This window comes from Ascaphus truei, chromosome 3, assembly GCF_040206685.1.
Source record: "Ascaphus truei isolate aAscTru1 chromosome 3, aAscTru1.hap1, whole genome shotgun sequence".
In the NCBI taxonomy this organism is placed as follows: domain Eukaryota; kingdom Metazoa; phylum Chordata; class Amphibia; order Anura; family Ascaphidae; genus Ascaphus; species Ascaphus truei.
Genome location: NC_134485.1, coordinates 75,689,215 through 75,710,666, shown reverse-complemented (window position 1 = coordinate 75,710,666; position 21,452 = coordinate 75,689,215). Strand labels below are relative to the sequence as shown.

At 41.4% G+C, this 21,452-nt stretch overlaps 1 protein-coding gene across 4 annotated transcripts in view; it reads left to right on the top strand.

The window, feature by feature from the left end:
* The window catches only part of CUX1 (cut like homeobox 1), a 315,247-nt gene that overhangs the window by 126,946 nt on the left and 166,849 nt on the right, over window positions 1–21,452 (top strand). For all 4 annotated transcript variants that reach the window (XM_075594335.1, XM_075594332.1, XM_075594333.1 and 1 more), the window contains exons 4-5: window positions 8,626–8,704; window positions 20,528–20,665. In XM_075594335.1, coding sequence (XP_075450450.1) covers window positions 8,626–8,704; window positions 20,528–20,665 — 217 coding nt within the window. The remainder of the gene's footprint in view (window positions 1–8,625; window positions 8,705–20,527; window positions 20,666–21,452) is intronic.

Genomic DNA, 21,452 nt, shown 5'->3' with positions numbered 1-21,452 from the left:
CTCTGTATGTCAACTTCCATAGCAAAGAAAACAACTGTGATATTACAATCTCACAATTATGAGTGAGTGCGCTGAGGTACAGACAAAAAGCACAAAGATTGTGTAAGTAGCCAAATCTGGAACATTAAAACACACACTTGTGGGTTGAAGACCGCTAGTTCTTTTAATAATAGTACTTGGCTAGTGAAGAAAAATAAACATAAATAAAATCCAGTGATAGACCCAATCATGCAGTTTGTATTTGAGTACTCTGAGCTTATTCACTTGATGCAGACGGCGTATCCAAATGTGGACTAGAGCGGAAAGTCCCCGCCGATTGCAAGATAAATGTTGTAAATACACCATTTCTTTTTATGAATACTTTTTTTTTTCCCCAAAAGGAAAAATAATTATTCCATAGAGCTGCAGTGTGCTTGGGTGGCACGATGCGTTGCAATTCATATTCTTCATTGCTAGTATACGTGTGGAACTCAATATTTCACTGAAGTCATCTCGGTTTCAAATGTCAGGCCTTTGCATATCCAATTGAGGAAGTTCGCCATATTAACTGCCTGCTGTATTACAAAGGTATAGCATGCCAGGTAGAACGTGCTTACAGTATCAAAGGTTCCCTGTGTAAGGCTAAACACCTAATTAATAGGATTTCTTCTAGCAGGTTCACTCAATGATGGCTCTATTAAGGGCTCTCAGATCTACCATTCTGTTTTCAGGCCAAGTCCATAATTGAAAACATATTTTCTTCTCCTGAGCTGCAGCTGGTTTGGTTCTGCTCATGCAGAAAAGGATATAACCTTGCATAACATAGGAAATGAACGGTTGAGGGAGAAGCCAAATTCAATTTCAGTCAGATATTTCGAGGATAAGTCCATGATCTATGGAAGCAGGGGAATGAAAAGTGTGTGTGTGTGTGTGTGTGTCTGTGGAAAGGAGCGTATTCAGCAGTCTATTAATCACGGCTGGCCTGGACTCTGCTTTGTGCTCTCACATTAGTAGTGATTCTTCTACAAAGGCTGGAAAGGTGCCAGCTACTCTGAGTTAACCTCTTAAAGATCATCTGCTACTTTGCAGCTCAATAGATGTTACATTGTGGTGAAAAATACACTTGGGTGATGCTTCCAGACCATTAAAAACAGCCATTACACACGAACATGTGGAAGCCAGTAGTGAGCTTCCAAATGCAGAGCGTAGTGAAATATATTAGGATAAATGGGATTTATAATGGAAATGTCAGTAAGTATGATAAAATATTAGATACAGAAATATTGTTAGTATTTTTTTTTTAAGACCTCGTTCTTAATACAGCATGAATTATTTGTTTTAAAATGTTTTCTTTAGCTCCTTTTTCTTTCCTTGTACGTAAAGTTATATTGGAGCCATTACACCAGTCCAAAAGTAGTATAGATGACATATTCCCTGTGTATATGTCGTAATGCCATATAGAGTATCACATTCGGCCCTAGGTTTGAATATGTATTTAATATATCTGAAGTTACACAAGGTTTTATAACTGGCACATAATGGGTGAGGTAAGTGTTATTTTGCGGAGTGGCATTCCCGCTTTCCAAAAGTGACAAAGTGGCATTATTCTGCTACACCGATGTGGGGCAACGTGCATTGTTTTTATCTTGTGATTTCACAGTAAAATGTGTGATATCTCTTCATATTGCATTGATTTGAGTTGGGCTAAGAAAACTCGGTCTTCATAGGTATAAGAACAATGGAGGGAGAGGGAGTAGGCGGTATGATTCCTTTTTATTGGACCAACAAGTTGTTGATATGTTACAAGCTTTCAAACCTCTTGGGGTCCTTTGTCGGCTTGCCTAATGAAGAACCCCGATTAGGTTTGAAAGATTGTAACATATCCACTACTTGTTGGTCAAATAAAAGGCATCATACCACCTACTCCTTCTCCCTCCTTTGTTACTACATGGAATATAGGACCGACACTGCTTCCCACCATTTTTTGCTCTGCATAAGAAAAGATGAGTCTTCAGCAAATTATGAGGGAGTCTCCCTCAGAAGTTGAGATGTTTGACCAGCATGTTACACAGCTACGTTTACTCTCATATCTTTGATTGGAAATTGCATCTTTTTTAAGTTGTCAAGAGCTTGCAAATTTACAAGCCTATATCTAGGGTTCTACTCTATAGAATGATTTTTGGAAATAGATAAGGACATTGTTTGTTTTATATGATGAATCAGTAGAGACAAATGACAGGATGGGCATAAGCTTGAACAGAGCCCAGGGTGCAGATTTGGGGAATAGTAAATGATTATATATAAGAACCAAAAATGAGTCATGTAGGGTCATATTGCTGGTACCTAGCCCTGTCGGTGACTCTAGGATAGGAAAAGCAGTGTGTGACCTTTGGTAGGATGCTGACTTCTGTGTTTTTTATAGATGTTTGGTGTTGGAGGTACTGTAGGTAAGTCAGTAGAAGGTTCTAATTGCTAGTTGGTAGAAGGTTATGCCATGTGTTATTTCATTGCAGAAGCCAAGGCAGTAATAACACTGTGTTGCGTGTACCTGGTTTAGATTCCAGTGTCGGGTTCTTGCGAATAAAAGAAAAGTTTTTATCACTCTTTGCCTCAGGCAGGGACGTATTGTACCCACAAAATGTTATGTATGGCACTGTATATATTGTCTGCACAGTATATAGAAAATATAGTTATCTGGCATAAACATCTCGATTTACTGAGAGCATAAATATGAGTAGGGAGGAGTAAGGCGGGGGCGGCTGTCTGTAACTCCACACTGCTCTTAGACATTTGTTTATACAAGACTCTTTGTAAAGACAAATGTGTAAGCCTACCTTGCCATGGGTATATCTAGGGCTAGAATGGTAATATTTCACTTTTGAGGATTATGTGTTGGTAGAAAGCTTCAGATTGAAACACGATTCTAGCAGCAGTTACATCTCATTAAGTGTATGCCCTTCAGACTACTTTTCATGCTTTTTTTCCTAGATTACAAAATGTAAACCTTTTCACAAAATCAGGTCACACTGAGGCCTCTGCTTAGAAGTCAAACCACCTCTTTCTTTTTTCTTTCTTCTTTCTGAAGTTTTGTGTGTTTAGAAACGGGGAAAAGCACACAAATGAATCAAGCATTTGACACCATGTTCTGTTTATGCTTTTCAGCACTTTGCTTTACAGCTAGAGTAGTGTTTTTCTTATTTACAGTCCAACGGGAATAGCGCGAGTCACATCTCTTACCGCTGCTGTGTGGATGAAGCAGAAATGCAGGGAACCATCGCAAATGACATCCATGCTAACCAAATCTTTAATAAGCTCATGGAATCTTTGTAAATAAGTATTGCTGACCTGAGGACTTGGCTGTCTTCAATAAAAACCTTACATATTCTAATAAATAATAAATAAATAACGGCAAAACTAGTCCATCATTCTTTCAATGGCACTTGGTGGCAATGAATGCTGTAGGCTTTGGAAGTTTGCTGTGCAGCTGCTTGCCACATGCTGCAGCCCAGCACTGCTTAATGATGTGAAGGTGCATGGGTATATGGCAGGGGGTCTGCAACCGTTCAAGGAAGAAGAGCCATTTTATATAAAAATGATTTCTCCAAAATAATTCCAAGCGCCGTAACACATTCATATTTATTTTTTGTCATTGTTTTTCTGTGCAAAACAGTGTAATTTACAATACACACATACACTACCCTCCCCAAAAAGAGGGGGGGGTGGAGGGGGGTGAGAGAGATGGGGGGGAAGAGAAATGGGGGAGAGAGAGGGGGGAAGGAGAGCGAGAGAGAGGGGGGAAGGAGAGGGGGGGGGGGAAGGAGAGCACAAGAGGGGGGGGAAGGAGAGAGGGGGGAAGGGAGAAGAGGGATGGGGGAAGAGAGGTAGGGGAGGGAGGAGGGAAGGGAGAGAGAGGGTGAGGGCTGAGAGGGAACATAGATGTTGGAAGAGAGAAGAGGATCTGTGTGCCTGCTGCCTACCAGCTGCCCTGGAGCATTGAGGGGGCCTTTTAGGCCTCGTTCAGGGTGCCGGCTTCGGAGAGGGGGGGGGCGTGCTTACGTGCGCGCAGACGTTCGATACAAACTGTTTAAACTGAATAGCAGTTGTCAGGGTAGCAGCTGCCCTGTCGCCGAAGTACGGAGTTGATGCTTGCTACAGTTTCAATAAACAACCCAAGTTGTTTTTTGAAGCTGCAGCAGCGTCACTGGTACTTTGGCAGCCAATGAAATCATTCTTGAAAATGATTTCAACACAGCAACACCGATCCCTAAGCTGCTGTCTGTCGCCCCGCCTCCTCCCCGCCTCCTCAACTCTTGAAAAAGTCTGCTGGGGATGATGTGCACACATCACCCAGCAGACTGACGCGCGCACACGCGAACGCATGCCCTCCACCTCCTGTCTCTGGCACCCTGAACTCGGCTTTAGAGGCTTGTGGAGAGGGCCTGCCGAGCTATCTGCTGAAAGGTGCCCACGGAGGTGCCTGTCAGGGGAACTTCCCTTCTACCAGTCTACAGCAAGATGCCTGAACAGGCACCTCCATGGACACTTGCAGCAGGCCACCTCTGCGGATCATGCCAGATTAGGTATGCCGGCAGGATAGTGAGGGAGAGCGGCAGAAGCTGGGGGTTGGCAACCTGCAGAGAGCCGCAAGTAGGAGCGGAAAGAGCCGCATGTGGCTCAGGAGCCGCATCTTGCCGACCCCAGGAATATGGCAAGTGTCAGAGCGAAAACAGGTCCCAGATATATGAATAAAGACACAAATATATAGTGCAACACGACAAATAGTGTGCTGAAAAAAAAGTGACAGTCTGCTCACATAGTGTAAGTAGGATTCAGGTGTGACGAGCAATGGTAACCAGGCTTCATAATAAAGGTTAAGTCCTCTGGTTGCCCTTGGGTCCGTGGCAGCTACCTAGCACTATAAGCCAGGGGCCATGATAAGTTAGTGTCCCTGCTTTTTTCACTTTTCATGTTCCCTTTGTCCCAGACTCATGAAACTTGCAGTGTGTAAGTTTTAGGTGGGATATTGTGGTAAGAATACAATTATTTTGGTTGCAGGAGTTCGGGGGCCGGAGCTACCGGTTGTACCTTCATTCTACCCAGGGAGCAGGCATGATTTGCTGGTATTGCTAGTAGAATTACACTGAGGCTGTCCAGCGTCCCCCAGACTCCTTGTTTTCGAGCCCCGATATCTCACTCCTAAGTCCCTTACAGTCATGAGTCTCCCCAAGGTCCTCCGTGTATTAAAATATGTTTTCCAATATTTGATACATTTATTATAAGGCTCTATACAGTCCGCTAGGGTATCTGCTTAAGGTGCCTGCATCTGCATAGAGTCTATAGTTTAAAGGGGAGAGTATGTCCAGAGGTGCGAAAACGTTTGGTGGGCGAGGAAGGGCAAATTGCCAGGTCCGGACTACAAAGGGGCACCCCGTGGGGGCACCGGACTCGCGGGGTGGCAATGAGTTAGTCGGGGAGGATGCCGCCATAGAGTTTTTTCCCCTTGGGTAAATTCATATTTCCCGCTCACCCGGCTTTTCGAGCCTGCTTGACACCCCTACTCCTCTGACGTCAGCTGGGGATGAGCCCCTCTTTCTATTGGCTGACAGGGAGGGATTCCCACGCTCCGATTGGCTGCTCCTTCCCCCTCCGTTCTATGGATAGTTCAGCAGAGTGTATGTAAGGTGCTGACCAAGAGAGCGAGTGTGCGCAACCAATGACTTTAGTCGATGAAGCTAGGACAGGCTTTTCAAAGTTGCTCTGTTCGAAATAACAGAGCAACCTGCTTCGTTTTGAAGCCTGAAAAGTTTGCCTTGCACAGTCAGACGCGAGGACCATGTTCGCAGAATTGAACGTAGCGGTCGCGGCTGGGAACTGAAGCCGAAAAGAGGACCAGGAGAACCGGGTGTATATCCCAGTCAGGGTAAACTCATCCAAACGGGCGCTCTGCACCTAGGAAAGCCTAGGTTTTTCCCCCAGACCCCAGTAAGTGTATTTTTAATAGTTTCTTATGTATCTCTTGTACGTGAGTTTACCAAAATAAACACAATTTGTTTTTACGATCTTCTTTTACCTAATGAATGATCCCGGTAATATATAAATGGTGTAAAAAGTACCTGGTCTCCCGTGACATCAGGAAAGGGTATATAACTCCTAGGATCAGAATATCATGATTTCAGGATGGCAACCATGGCAGATGTCTCAATCACAATAGTAACATAAAAATACAAAAAGAGGCATAGTGTGAGACTGTTATATTACAAAAATAAAGAAGACTCAAATTGCACTTACAATCAAAGGCCAAGCTCAGATGGACCACACGGGGTCTCACGGGAAAAGAGCAACTCTGTTCATACTCTACGTTCTGCAGGTACAGGGCTCCCAGTTCTGGTGTGACATCACTTCCGGTTGTGTCGTGAACGCCAGAATATGGTCTGAATCTCTTACTTCTGTAGGCACCGGGTTTTCAAACCGGAGAGTCACTTAGGAAACATGAATCACCTAACGCGTTTCGCTCTTCAGAGGTTCATTAGAGGTTATAATTGTTCATGGATATAGGACTGAGAATTTTAAACAGGGCTGGTGGAGTTATTCCCGTTTTCCAACTGTTCTGCGAAAATAAATCATGAATGAAGGCAGGGATACTACAGCCCCAAATTGTAGGACACATGGCCTCAGCAGATGTTCACTTGAGGATGGAGCTTCAAGACAAAGGCAGTGTGAGATAGGACCATCAAGGTTTGAATGTACTGTACCTGGAATTCATGGCCTGTTCCACAGCGGCCCAGTTTATTGTGTTTGGAAGAAGAAATACTGTAAATAATTGGTATACACTTAAAACTCTTTTACGGTCAAGGGTATATATACTAGAAACCTAAAAAAAAAAAAATGGGACAAAAGAAAAATAATAATTTTCCATTATTTCCCTCATTATTTATGTATTGCCAGAAGAAGGAGCATATTTCATGAAATGATACTAAAATATTCAGCACAGGAAGAGAAATACATGAAAAATGCAGTGCTAACCACAGTTAGGTGAAGAGAAGATAGTGGAATGCAATTTATACTTGTCAATGAACTTGCTATCTCATATAATCATATACTGGAATATATCACTTCAGCAGGCAAGAAGCTTTTCTTTTATCTTGCCATCTCCTTCAGCATTTCACAGAGGAATGTATTTGTTGTAAGTTAAGAATGTAAATGCATGCTGTGATACATGGGAAATATACTTGTTTAATGTTTGCTGTTCCCCGTTTGGGAATATAATTTTTCCATCCCGTACACATTTCTTTTGTTACATTTGACCCGGGTTTGCTCGATTTTCTGATATTAATTAGTGGCAGCATCCACTGATTCCCTTCTTACTTCCAAGTCCTATTACATTGAAGCCATTATGATGTCAATGGACATAGTTGAGGCCTTTGCTCATATTTTGATTCTGAAGGTTTAGAGAGCAAAAAAATGTAATGTGTCTCCTCAAAAACCACTTTCATGGCAATTTATTTTCATTCCATTCATTGGGGGGGTACTGGTGTACCAAGGTCTTACATATTAGTATAAATTGTCTTACTTGCGAGATATTTCATAAGCTCATGTACACGCATTTTGACAAACTATTCATGGTCCATTTTTTTATCATTTATATATTTATAGTAAGAATGTACAATTAAATAGTGGTCTTGCATGCATTTTACGAGCAGTCCCACCTACTCAAAACCTCCACTCCCCTGACCCCCCTTGAGCAGAGCCTATCTTTATCTTTGGGGATCCTACTGTCCCTGCAATATTTACCTTTTTTTTGTGCCAGTGTTTCTGGTCCCTTTTGGGAAATCATAATGGCTGCCATCAAAGCCTTACTTTTACGGTCAAATAAGTAGCTGCAATACTTTCAGAGCATGCTGTTTCCTATTGGCTGACCCCAGCAGCCATCTTTGATGTTACTTTCATTATACCAGCACATAAGAAGGTTTAATATTTTGGAAAACAAGGGTTCCCCGTGTTCCGAGTCTGAAAAAATGTGGGGCTTTCTTCTTTAAAGCAGCAATCCATGTCGACTGATTGGCAAATTGTTTTATTTTATTATATAGCATTTAAGTAGGGGGTATCCGGAGCTGAACCCTGTTAATTTTAGTTCCAGGACCTCCTGCTTCCGGAGACAACTCCAAAGTAGGTGCCGGCAGCTGCTCTTGTTGGCTACCATGGATCACAATATGTCCACTGTTTAAAAAAGATTTTGCGCCCTGCAGACCAATAGGAAGCTGTGATGTCATCGGTGGCGCGTCTTATTGGCCTATGTGATGCGGGAGCTTTACACTTTAAAGCCCTGCTTGCTCAGCCGGAGCGGCTATGTGCATCTACTTCTGAGGGAAGTATGTCCGGAAGCTGGGGGTCCCCGGAGCTGAAGTTAACGGGGTTCACTCCTGGAGACCCCCATGTTTCAATGCGTTTATGAAAAGAAATAAAAACTTCCCCCAAAATATCGCTGACGTGGATTGCTCATTTTTAAGTGTGCCAAGTTTAACCCTAATAATAAAGACATGGAAAATCTTTGGGATATAACATTATGCTTTGTATTCTAAGTCGCTGAAGGAAGTGAACTATAAATACGATTTTCTGAAAGCCTTTTTTTTCTCGTTACTTGTTTAGATTGATGCGTTGAGTAAAAGAAGCAAAGAAGCAGAGGCTGCCTTCTTGAATGTTTATAAGAGATTGATTGATGTTCCAGGTAAGCATATTGTTTTCTTACGATTAAAGCAGCAGTCTGAGCCAATGGCCATTTTTTGCATTCATTTTATATATATTTTTTTTACTTTAAGTTATTTCTTCCTGCCTTTCCCAATGCTGTTTTTATTAAGTGTCCAGGAGGTTAAAAAGGAGCTCGGTGCAGTCTAAATGTTAACCTCAGATGCTGGAAGTCATGATTTTCTTAATTTTGAACACTAAAAAAAAAGGGCAGGATATGCTTAAGGGGCAAAATACTAACAACATACGAGTTAAACTCCTATAGACTTCCGGCGGGGATTGTTGCTTTAATTGTTCATAGCCCGCACCTGCGAGTTTTGGCTTTAAAGGATAGGATGTTTGAATGGGTTCTTCTTTAATTGACCTAGTTTGAACATTCCAGGGTTTTCTCATTTAGTGAAATTCCTCAGCAAAGTTCAAGTCAACTGGCATTTGGCTTTGTGACCTAGTTTGCATAGCCGCATTGCTTCCGCCCCTCCCCCTAAGAGCATGTTTAGAACAGTTCATGTGGTATTGTTTCTTGTGCAACTTCCAATGAAGAGCAACAGCATGCCAGCGAATGGCAAAAAGGAAGGGAGGAAAACGCATCACGTCCTCTAAAGACCACCAACCCAAGTGCCAATGAATAAGACCCAAGTGCCCATGAATAAGATGCTCTTTTTCAAACCAATGCCAGGCACTATGATTCCCTCTCTACTTCATCCCCTCCCACAGCCTCTATATTATTGTTCTGTTACCCTAAGTAACCATTGTCTTATTGGGGTGTTATTGTTCAATAGTAACCCAGCTCTTAAGTGTTTTTTCTTCTTCTTCAATGGACATTATTATTAATTATTTTACTGTGATTGCTAATGACTGAGTAAGGTAAATGCCACTCTTACCAGCCATTTATTTCTCAACTATTTTACCAGGACATATACATAGGTGCAGGTTCCTATGGAATACTTGTTTTCAAGCATTCCATATGATCTAAAGCAAAGAATTGGAAGAAAATGTTAAAATCAACATTTACAAACATGTTTGCTGTGCTATAGTGCAATTTGCTGAGAGTATCCATGGATTTAAAGGAATAAGGAGGTCTATTCCAGAAGTTAATTGCCTTTTTCTCAGTCTTGCATTGAAACATACATATCTCATGACAATACAGTTAAATTAGCCCATATTTGTAGAAGCTGTACTAGTCTCAGAGACCCCAGGTTCTGGTAGCTTTAACTGAACCATGGTTCAAGTTCTTAAGATGTTTGTAAACATCTCTTGAATCCAGGTCAAAACACAACTTTTGAGAAGGACGCTAACTTGTCCCATGAATATACCAGACATGCAGTCAGTTGGTACATTATCATCCATCTGAATTTGCTAAAAAAATTTATTACTTCCATGAGAAATTCTAACATTAAAGGCGCTATTGGCGCTTTATAATTCATGTTCATTTAAGATTTTTGATTGCTGAAACAGTTGTTTTGTTGAGCATATTGACGTGTGAATTTTAAATATGTTATTTGTTTTCTATGATTCATGTAATAAGGATGAAAAGTACTAATGGTACTGTAGGTTTAAAAGGTTTAGATGTATTTAATGTGCTGTGACTACGTCTTCCCAGTATTGAATAAGTGCTCAACTCCATTCATTTGAGTATGACTAAAGTCTCCCACACAGAGATTTTATTGAATATAAGAAGTAGCAAGAGAACTGGTACTAACATTCTATTTGAGATTGTCCACTGCACTTGTAACCAGGGAGTGTGTTGCAGCAGGCAAGAGTCCCGGATTTTCATATGCAAAGTTATTCAATTATCATTAGTCACCTGCAGTCTGTGTACAGAAATGCTGTTGAATAGGTAAAGTCAAGCTGTGGTTGATTAAGGTAATGACCACTCAGGGGAGGTGTGGAAACACATGCCCAACGGAATTTTAAAAAAATCTGTGGATCTAGCATAGGGTTCTTATAGAGACAAGGGAAGAGCGTCCATCTTTGGTTAGATGTTAGGTTTTAGAAAAAACAAACATAGGGGGTTATTTATTGAAGTGAAATATTGCTCAATTTACCCGGGAACCCCCATTGGTAGTTTCTGTGAGCACTGTTCCATAATAATCCCCAAGTGCCCCATATCTGCTGTCATATTATTTATTTCTATGATTTGGCCTGATACACTAGTAGAGAGGTGCCTGCCCAGCGTCATATGAAAAAAACACGCACTGGAGGGGTGCTATCTGGGAACTATTGACGCGATTAATGGTTCCAAGGAGCGGTTCCCCATATGATGCACTCAAGAATCTCCACCAGATGAAATAAAATATAACTTTTCATTATTATTAAATAAAACAAACTAGGAGAGAATGTAAATAAAATGTTAAAATCTAAGGCTGAGGCCCCAGTGTCGGCGTGGCACGCGCTCCTGCCAGGCTGGTGGCGCGTGCAGCCGTGACCCCGGTCTGCGGTGAGCTGCAGGTGGGGGCGGGGTGGGGGGTGGGGGAACTAATTGAGTTGCTTCTTCAGTCCTTGAATACTATGATTAACGCGCAAAAGGAACAAACGTCTCACATTTAGCAACTGTAATTTAGCTTTGGGAACATGATGGTAGCACTAATTTAAAACAATACATCATAAGGTTATACCTTCCCCCCAAGGGAAGCTTGATTGTAGCCAGCAACCACAATGTGTGTATCTGTAAATCTTCTGAGAAGTACAATTACAGGTAGGAACCTCTCTTTCCCAAAACGTAGGCTTCCTTTTAATTATAATTACTTACCAGGTGTGGCAGTTTCAGTTCTAGCTGTACAGTATGACCATCTTAATTTGGATTGTGTTTCATTCAAACTGTAAACAGAACATTAACCACTCAACAATACTTATGGCCAACATTGTAATTAATTAAAAACATTGTGTTTTCTCATCCAAGAGCTGATAGGGAGGTTGTCTTTACCAAACCATTATTTGCAAGTGCTATTTTGACATTTCTGATTCCAATAAGAAAGGTCCTGTCTTTAGACCAGCACTACTTGAAATGTAATAGAGATGGGAAGTAAATCCCCGACAGGTGCTTCCAATATCCGGATAATGATTGCAATATAGCATAAAGTCCAGGAAATAGTATATCTTCAGTGAAATAAATGTGCAGTATATAGGCTTAGATGCTCACATTGTAGCCATAGTGTGGGATAACAAATAAGGGGTGAAGAGCCCCACAGTGAGTGTGTGCAATGAGCACTCAACAAAGAGAGCCCACCACAAACCCACTAATGGGAGCAGGACACCTAAATCCCTAGACTTGAGCAGATAAATCGCCTAGTAATATATACAGACTGCATAATATTGGAGATAATAGTTCACTCACAGTTAGTAAATGTCCTGGAAAATGCAGCGTGCCTCCTTCCGGTAATGGTAAATCACAGTAGAAAAGAATGGTGGAGCACTGCCTAGAAAAATAAAGGGCTGGAGGCTAATAGCAAAATTAAAAATGCTTTAATCTAAGGCATAAGTAGACAGAGCTACAAAAAACAGGTTCTCTAACGCGTTTCGCGCTGTCGTAGCGCTTTATCAAAGAGTGATCTTTGATAAAGCGCTACGACAGCGCGAAACGCGTTAGAGAACCTGTTTTTTGTAGCTCTGTCTACTTATGCCTTAGATTAAAGCATTTTTAATTTTGCTATTAGCCACCAGCCCTTTATTTTTCTAGGCAGTGCTCCACCATTCTTTTCTACTGTGATCTACCTGAAATGTATTTTCTATATGTTGCAAAATTTCATTGTGTGTCAATATATTCAATATATGTTAGTGTTAAATGTCATGACACAAAGAATACACAGGACTACACAAGCGATGTGCACCATGAACAATACAAGAGACGTGCTATCCAGTTAAAAGTGGAGGTATTAGGTTGTCAAGTACAGATGATTGAAAGTCATTATCAAGCTGTTGTTGGATTCAGTAGTGAATGGTGTAACAATTACAATTTATCGAACCAATACAGCTGTCTGGACAATACTTACATTTGGACTGATCAGACAAGAGGCGACCTCACCTTCAGCTCTGACAGAAACTCCATACTGGGAGTGAGGGTTAAATTAATTCAAGACTATATTTGATGACTGGTGCTATATATTATCAATGGACAACCTTTGTCCCTCAGAACCTCTGCAGTACTGTATTAGAATTGTCAGTGTTTTGTTGGTTGCGTGATGTTATCATGGTGCCATACGCTTGATGTGTTAGAAAAAGGGTTCTCAACGTTTTCCATATATCGTGGAGCACTTCCATTCTAACAATTGTTTAGATTGAAGACCACCTTAATTATACTTGACACTGCTCTGCTTCCTGAAGTGTGTTTTGAAAGGTGGAGATCAACACTAAAGCCTTTGGGGACCACTGGTGGTCCCGAGACCACAGTTTGAGGAACACGGTTTTGGAACTGAATGATGAATAACAACAATTTGGTTTGTGCCTGTGATAAATATGTAGCTGTATGAGAACAATAACGGCAGTTTTATGATTATCTAAGATTGCACACAACAGTTCTATATCTTTACATTTATTTATACATATGTATTGTGAAGCTTAAGGCTACGGCCCCAGTGGTCACGGCTGCACGCGCGCCGGAGCGTCTGGCGGCGCGTGCCCCCGTTTCAGCCTGTGATCTGCGGTTGTGCTTCCACTGAAGAGCATAAGATCCAACCGGAGGGGATCACGCCATGAAAAATCTTGTTTTTTGGCCAAGGCGATCGCGCATTGCGCCTTGTGCACGCACACACGCCGACTGTGGCCTGCCCCATAGAGGGCTGTGCCTTGTGTGCTGCGAGCACGCCGTCGTGCGCGCAGCCGTGGCCACTGGGGACCCAGCCTAATGTATACCAGGTAAGCTTAGGCTTCTGGATAATATTTTGGAGGGATCCTGCATCCTCTCAAACCTATCTCCATGTGGTCTGCTGATTGAAAGGGGATAACACTTTTTTGACATTTCTAAACCAGAAAGTTCTCCTCCGTTGAAATCAAAGAAAAAAATGCGCATTAGACATGGTAAAGATTTAACACTGTGTTATGGTATCTGCCTTTGGGGGCTTGCCTTGGCTGCAAGCTTTTCTTTTCTTTGGCTGCAATATGTAACTGAAAGAGCCATGAGAGTTAATGATCTTAATGATTTTCATATTTTATGGAGCCCTTCACAAAGAATTCAGAAACAAGAACGATTTATAGAATAGTAATGTGGACTTTGACGTTGCACCGTGGTTTAAAAGTATATGTGCCTGTACTGTGTGTGTGTTATAAGCTTTCTTCTTGGATAGAAATCTGAGCTGTGGGGTATATATCCTTGCTGCTGTTTTTGTTTTTTCTTCTTTTCCTTACAGTAGTGATTCTTAACCTTGTTTCTCTCAAGACACTGTATTCATACTGCTCAGTTGCTGAGACAGTTGCTAAGTGCAAACAGCTATACATACACACACATCAGAGGACAGACAGTCACAGAAAAAAAAACAGGATAGACAGACAAACACAGAGAGACACAGCAAAACAGATACAGAGCTACACACAGAAACCAATCCTCACCTCCCCTTTGCTCACAGCTCTCTCCTGCCCATGCTGCTTCCGCCTCTGCTTGGCCGAGCTCCCAAACCCCTGACACTTCCTCCTGATTGGTTGCATTACCCAGTAGTAGAATCGGGATGGAGAAACTGCCCAGCCCCCCAGCAACTGCCCTGCTATGGGAGAACAGGGAAATCCCGCTGCACCCTCCATGGCTCCCCTGGTGCTGCTGAACCCCGGTTGAGAAGCATTGTCGTGCAGGTATAAAGCAGATGCTTCGTACTGGCTTTTTTTTTTTTTGCTTTTTTGCTATTATAAATATACATATATTTTTTGTTACACTCCCCCAGATCAATAATGTTTTACATTAAAGATCTCTGGCACTTTTCCATGCATGATGCGTGTTAATATAAAGCAGGCTAGTAACTGGTGTAGACCATCTTTTATAGGTTGAGAGTAAGAGAGAGGTTATCATTAATTGATTTCGGTGTCTCCCCTGTCGATTGTGATATAATACCTATATAGGAAGCTTGGAAAGTGTTTGCCTTTTTCATGGGGATTCTCATTCTCCTTCCCCCACCCCCTAATTTATCACTTACATATTTTTAAGGGCTATGTCGGCTGGATTTCAATAGGTTAAAACAGAGCCTTTTTAGGCAAGGCAGTTTCTTCCGGCAGAAATATAATTAAAATAGTTGTGTGTTTTTTCTTATCCAGATTCTTTGTTACACACTTTGTCTCACATACTGATGTAGCTGCTACAGATCAGGCTTGTAAGAATCTGCATTTAACAGCAAAACATGTGAAGTCTTATATGGTTTTTAATCAGCTCTGTATTATTAGATAATACTTACTGCATTTATTATTATTATTATTAATGATAATAAACTCTTAATGCCACTTTAAATAGGGCTTAAAGTTTTCTTTGATTTCTATTGCAGGCTTTAGCCTACCTCCCAAGCAGTGCAAGATGTTTGCAACACTTTCCTGTTTGGGATAATATGTTGGCAAATTTCCCAGCAGTTTGAGCTACAAACTGTAACAATAGATAATGTTACCTTGGTAATATCAGGATAGATTGCAGCTGCGGAGTTACTGACTGAAGGATTCATTGAAACTGAAAGGCAGCCATTATGTTAGGCCATGTTCAGGGTGGCTGCTACACGACGTGCACGCGCACATCCGTTGCAATTTCACATTGTTCGGTGGGAGTGTTCAAACTGAAAACTCCACCGGCGGAAAAGTGCAGCGTTGACGCTGCTACATTTTGCAGCTATAACCAAAAATGATATTTGGGGCTACAGTTGCGTCACATGAGCCGGTTCAGCGAACCAGCTCCGTGACACGTTCCCCCCGCCACTCCCCCAAACGCCGCGACCGACTCCTGCAGCCAAGTCACAGATCGCTGGGCTGCAGGAGCACGCGGTGGAGGCGCGCACGGACGCTCGCGTCTTCGTAGCAGCCACCCTGAACTCGGCCTAAGGCACACGATCAGGATTTTGACAGACTTATAACAGGAGCACCAAACATTTGCCAATTTAGATAAGAATGTAGAATTATACATTGTCACACGGTTTACATATACAAATAAGAAAACCGGGAGAAAAGGGGGAATGTAATATCACTGCTTTAAAATGTTATTTACTCTGATTACAGGGGAGGGGGGGAGGCCTGTAACACTGTCACTGGATTTCTTAAATAAATTCAATCATCCTCATAGAAAGATGAAAAAAAAATGTTTTTGTTATTTTGAGAATAAAAAAAAGAAACCCTTTCTCTGCATTGAGGACTGTGGTAGGCAGCATGCAAATGGTTTCGTTTGCCTGTTTTTTTCTCATCAGAGGACCGGGCAGGGGAAGAGGCGGTCAAGCCAAAGGGACAGCACATGGGAGAGTAGCTAAAGGAAGACAAACTTGCTCCCACGTTTTGCCTATTATGTTTAAAAACCAACATCCAATATTTATTTTTTCTCTCTTAAAAACATTAGGCGCTCAGATGTTACCATCTTCATCAGTACAGTCATTTTTGTCCTAAGACAGAACGTGCCTGTAATCACTTTGCTGCCCGAGGGCCTTGCAAGGCTGGGAAGGAGAGAAATGGCTGGGGCTTTGCTAGAGATGAATGAAACACTCCTACATTTGGCAGCTGTTTCCATCCCATGGAAAGCGCAACTTTGGCAAAGATAAAAAAAAAAAGAAAATCATGACATGTTATAGCAGAATTCAGCGATTACAAATTTGCCCCAAACGTGTCTGCCATGTCAGATTTTCTCAAAATTCTTACTTTCTTGAGACTTTTAAGGATGTTAGTTATTTTTGTAGAGCTGACCCTGTATACAGCGCTGTACGTAGAATTTTGCAATCACAAGTCTCTGCCCCATAGAGCTTACATATATTTTTGTTGCACGAGGCACAGGGAGATGGCGACTTGCTCAACGTCCATTAACTTGAATGGGAGTTCATGCACGTTCAGGTGTATTACAGCAGCAGAACAGGCTGCATTGTGTTTCAAACTATATATGTATATTTTTTTTCAACTACAGGATTGAAGCAGGGGGTCTCCGGCGCTGAACGGTGTTAATTTCAGTTCCGGGACCCCCTGCTTCCAGAGATCCTTACTTTTGTAGCGGTGCCGGTTTCTCAGTCAGAGAAACTGTGTGCCTAACATAATGGTGGTTTTAAATGTTCCGCGCCACGTGTGCCAATAGGAAGCTGGGCCGTTGCGGGTTCCTATTGGCCAGCGTGACCGGTACTTTTAAGGGGAATACCGGCACATCCTATACAGAGGCAAGTATCTTGGGAAACAGGAGGTTGAACATTTCCTCAAAAAAAAAAAATGGCAAGGTGAAAAGGGAGTTCACATCTCTAGTGTAGAGAATGGAAGCAGGCACACGGTCTTATGCAGAGAATATTTAATGCGTCACCAAAAGGTCCAACGTTTCGGCAGGGAACTGCCTTTATCAAGGAGAGGGCATAACTTTTCTTACAAAGATTGACTGTGATCTCTGAAAAAAACGTTTGTATGGGATAATAATTCTTTGCTTATTTGCCTAGCACAGTTCCCCTCTCTCTTTTTGAGGCTTCTTCTCTGGAGACCACAAGACGAGGTCCTTGTTTTGGATTTCCTGATAGGCTGCCTGTTAATTGTCCAGGAAAGGTTCTCTCAGATAGATACAGGCGGTGTTTGGCTTCTCTCTGAATCCAGAGCACATGTCACTGACCTCTTTGTGCACCATTGTTTGCATTGTAAAATTAGATCAGGTTGCTCTGTCTTGGATTGACACAGTTAAAGGACGTGATTTGAGAAGATCAACTATCTGTGTGTGTGTCCGAGGTAATACAGTAAATAGAAAGCGTAGCGGTGTTTAGAAAGGAATGAACTTGCCCAAGCTTCCATTACTGGGTTACTATTCCGTTCTTTCTGCCCACTAAATAACTGGGTGGTCTTGACACACTTGAAATCTAGGCAGCTTTTCATCAGTTGCTCATCAGCATGCTAATTGCTGTATGACTAATTAGGACCTGAATTCCAGTTGATTTCCTATAATGAGACAGCTGGTTTAATTATGTAATCGTATGATTATATTAGCCTAGAGTGCCCTGGCAAAAAGTAACGTATGCAGGAATGTGATGTCGTAGCATGAGCTGAACACACAAGGGGGGCATTCATCTGCAATCTAACACAGTGGAAGGCGGGATTAACATGTAGTGTTCTTTGTGTGAGTGGCGGAGTAACTGAGATTAGTTTGTGGCAAGCAGAAGTGAATATTAAACGGTACTGTGTGTTGGTCATCAGCGGGGAGCAATGAAGTCTACTACATCTGTATATGTAAAACAAAACGATCGGCATGGATTGCTGCTTAAAGACAAATTTACAGCAATACTTGGCATCAGTGTATCATGGTACTGTGCTCATGTAAGGATTTAATGAAAAAAGGATTGGAAAGCACTTTTTAAACCCCCCTTGCTACTACAGATGCCCCTGATCATTAACTTGGGTTGAATATTCTAAATAACAATATTTGACTCAATCATAAATACTCTGGACTTTCAGTGGCTGTGACAAGTCGCAAAAATGGCAATGAAAATAATTGGACTGAGAGCTGCATTTTTTTTTTTTAAATTTAAAAGAGAACTAAAATAATTTGGTACAGGATGTGTGAATTTATTTCTTTTCACAACCTAAGCCTGTTGTGCCAAAATGACTTGTCTTGCAAATAAGTTGTTCTGTTTCAGCCAGGCATACATGTTGGTTGTAAATACCCAAAACAATGAAAAATATGCATGTATATCCACTAATGTCGTTTGTATGAGAATCATCAATTTCGGTTGACCTTGTTTTGATTATATATTGTACTTTTGGTCATCATTTTTTAATGTATTCATTTCCTCAATGTACTTCTATTCCTCTGTGTTAAAACAGTCGGTATACATTGAATTTATATTGCATCTTTACAGTTCCAAATATAATCACTGTTGTCATTACCTAATAATCACAGAAGTCAGCAGACTTTGCAGAACTTTTAGTTAGAGTTTAGAAGATATGACTGTACGTCTTAATCCTTTTTATACACAATTTATTTTTGTATGTTTGTACCAATACAATTCGTATGTGCATTAACCCTGTGAAGCTGCAGAGCAAGAGTGCCAAGGCGCCCCTGCCCCGGCACTCCAATCACATGACCACTTTGTCACTGATGATGGACGGATAGGGACGAGCCACCCCCCCCCCCCCCCCCCTTCTGTTCAAGCGATGGATTTTTGGACGAAACTGCACTACAATGTCATGAGGCCCCTGGTGTGTCAGACCCCCCCATAACTTAATAGCTATGCCCTTGTGTGACCAAAGGGTTAACTACAACACCTCTTTGTTTAATCTCTTCATTACAGAAGCACAGGTCGGCATGCTTTTCTTCAGTGCTAGACGTGAATCATGCCAGATCTAGTGCCATCAGCTACCGGGCTCCTCTTGGATTGCTGAGAAAAAGCATGTGTTCATGGCTAATGTGTTAACAGATATACAATATGTTCTTACAATCTGAGGGTGGTCCGAAAAGTGGATGACTGTGATGTTCCGAAGTTAAATGAAACTAGCTAATGTACACTGTTGTTGATCCATTGAATTTGATGTTTAGAATTCCTCCACAAACGCCGGGCAGGAAATATCACATATGATTTGATCTATTTTACACATTTGCTCAGCTCGTTGTTGGTCTGGACATTTAACGTTCATTGGAGGCACCTGAAAGTCACTTGTTTTTTTATCTAGATCGATCAGTGGACTTTCTTTGGCGGCCTCCTATTCACACTGTGGTTATCTAACATATGCTATTTTGTTTGTATTCACATATACCACGTCACTATCGGCGGTTAGTTTTATAAGCACATTTGTTTTGCATTAGCGCTCTTGCACTATTCTCTTTTCTATTCCTGCACATGAGACTAAATCTTTGCTGCCTTTGGCACCCTTATCAGACATGTATTCAATATTATTATTTTTAAGTCTATTGTGCTCCAGCACACTTCTATCATGTATTTCACAAAGTATTGTTCGATTAGCTGGACTGTAAATGTCGATATCGGAAATCAGCGGTGTGGTAGCTAGTCCAGATGTAAATATGCATTTTGGAATATACTTCTATGTACTGTAAAGGCAGACTGCACCCACTATAAAATGTAGCCTCCATGTGTTGGAAACGTGAATATACTGAACGAGGGATTAAACTGAATTAAGGATTGTAGACATTCTTCCTTTCTCCTCGTTGATATAAGGTCTGCTTTTGGCTTGTTATGTTATTTGCAATAATGCAAGTACTGTATTCAGATTTAAAACAAACGTCAGTTTTTACTCCGTTATGTGTATCAATTCCTTAATCAACTCCAACTAAATGTTATTCATCAGTTATCATAGAAATACCTGCAACAAAGCAAGGAGTTGCTCGTCTCTCTGACAGCAAACGAGTTCTCATTTTTAGTATTTACTACATTTCTGCCCTCTTCATAAGATACTTAGGTTCTGAAACATTGTACATCAGGAGCGGCCAACTCCAGTCCTCAACAGCCACCAGAAGGTCAGGTTTTAAGGATATCTCTGCTTCAGCACAGGTGGCTCAATCAGTGGCTCAATCAGTGGCTCAGTTAACGACTGAGCCAATGATTGTGCCACCTTTCCTGAAGCCGGGATATCCTTAAAACCAGACCTGTTGGTGGCTCTTGAGGACTGGAGTTGGCCACCTAGTTGTAAATAGTTGCCAGGCTAAACCGATCTTGTGTTTGTCTTTTTTTCTTAGATCCAGTTCCCGCCTTGGATCTAGGGCAGCAACTTCAGTTGAAGATTCAACGTATGCACGACATTGAAACAGAGAACCAGAAGCTCCGAGAAACGTTAGATGAATACAACAAAGAGTTTGCGGAAGTAAAAAATCAAGGTATATATTTTGTTTTATTGTATTGAAGTGTGGCAGGCTCGGGGGAAACGTGAGGAAAGTACTGTGAGGAATTAAAAATGCTTAGGATGGAAATGATCCTAAATATGAATGAATGCGAAATAGGGTCTGAGACTTTAGCACGGATAGGAAAATGGGCAATGTATGTGGGCTGGTGAATTCTGATCAGACGTCAGAGTCTATGTTTCTGTGTGTTACAAGTAAGCGCATTATACTTTTTTCACATTAATGTTTTAAAAAAAGAAGAATTTTTTTCTTCTCTTGTTTCACTAAAGACCAGAAACACTTAATAGTATATTCACAATTCTCCCACAGGTTGTGCCAAAAGCACCAGATAAAAAGCAAAATACTCCAGTTAGAGATTTATAACGCAGAAAATTCCTCTGTGCTTCTTACCGCACACTATACTGTAATTGTGTTGCGCTTTGTGTCCCATTGGGAGAAAAGCGCTATATGAAATAAAGTTATTATTATATATCGCGATTCTGTTTCTTTAGTATGTAAGGAGTGCAGTGGCCCTACAATGGGACACACCATCGTTCTCAAGTTTAATTTTCTAAAGGAAACCTGCCATGGTAGTTGCCTCCTGCCAGCCATTCAGTCAGTAAGGGTAACATCTTTGCTCTCTGGCAGCTTAGAGGAAAGTATCTGCTAAGCAGTGCACATATCTGCTTTGAACGTAGTAGAATTGGTTTATTTGGTAAATCCAGTGCTGTTTTCTTTTTGACTTCATATTTACAACTCTGTGACTTTGATCGTTAGAAACACA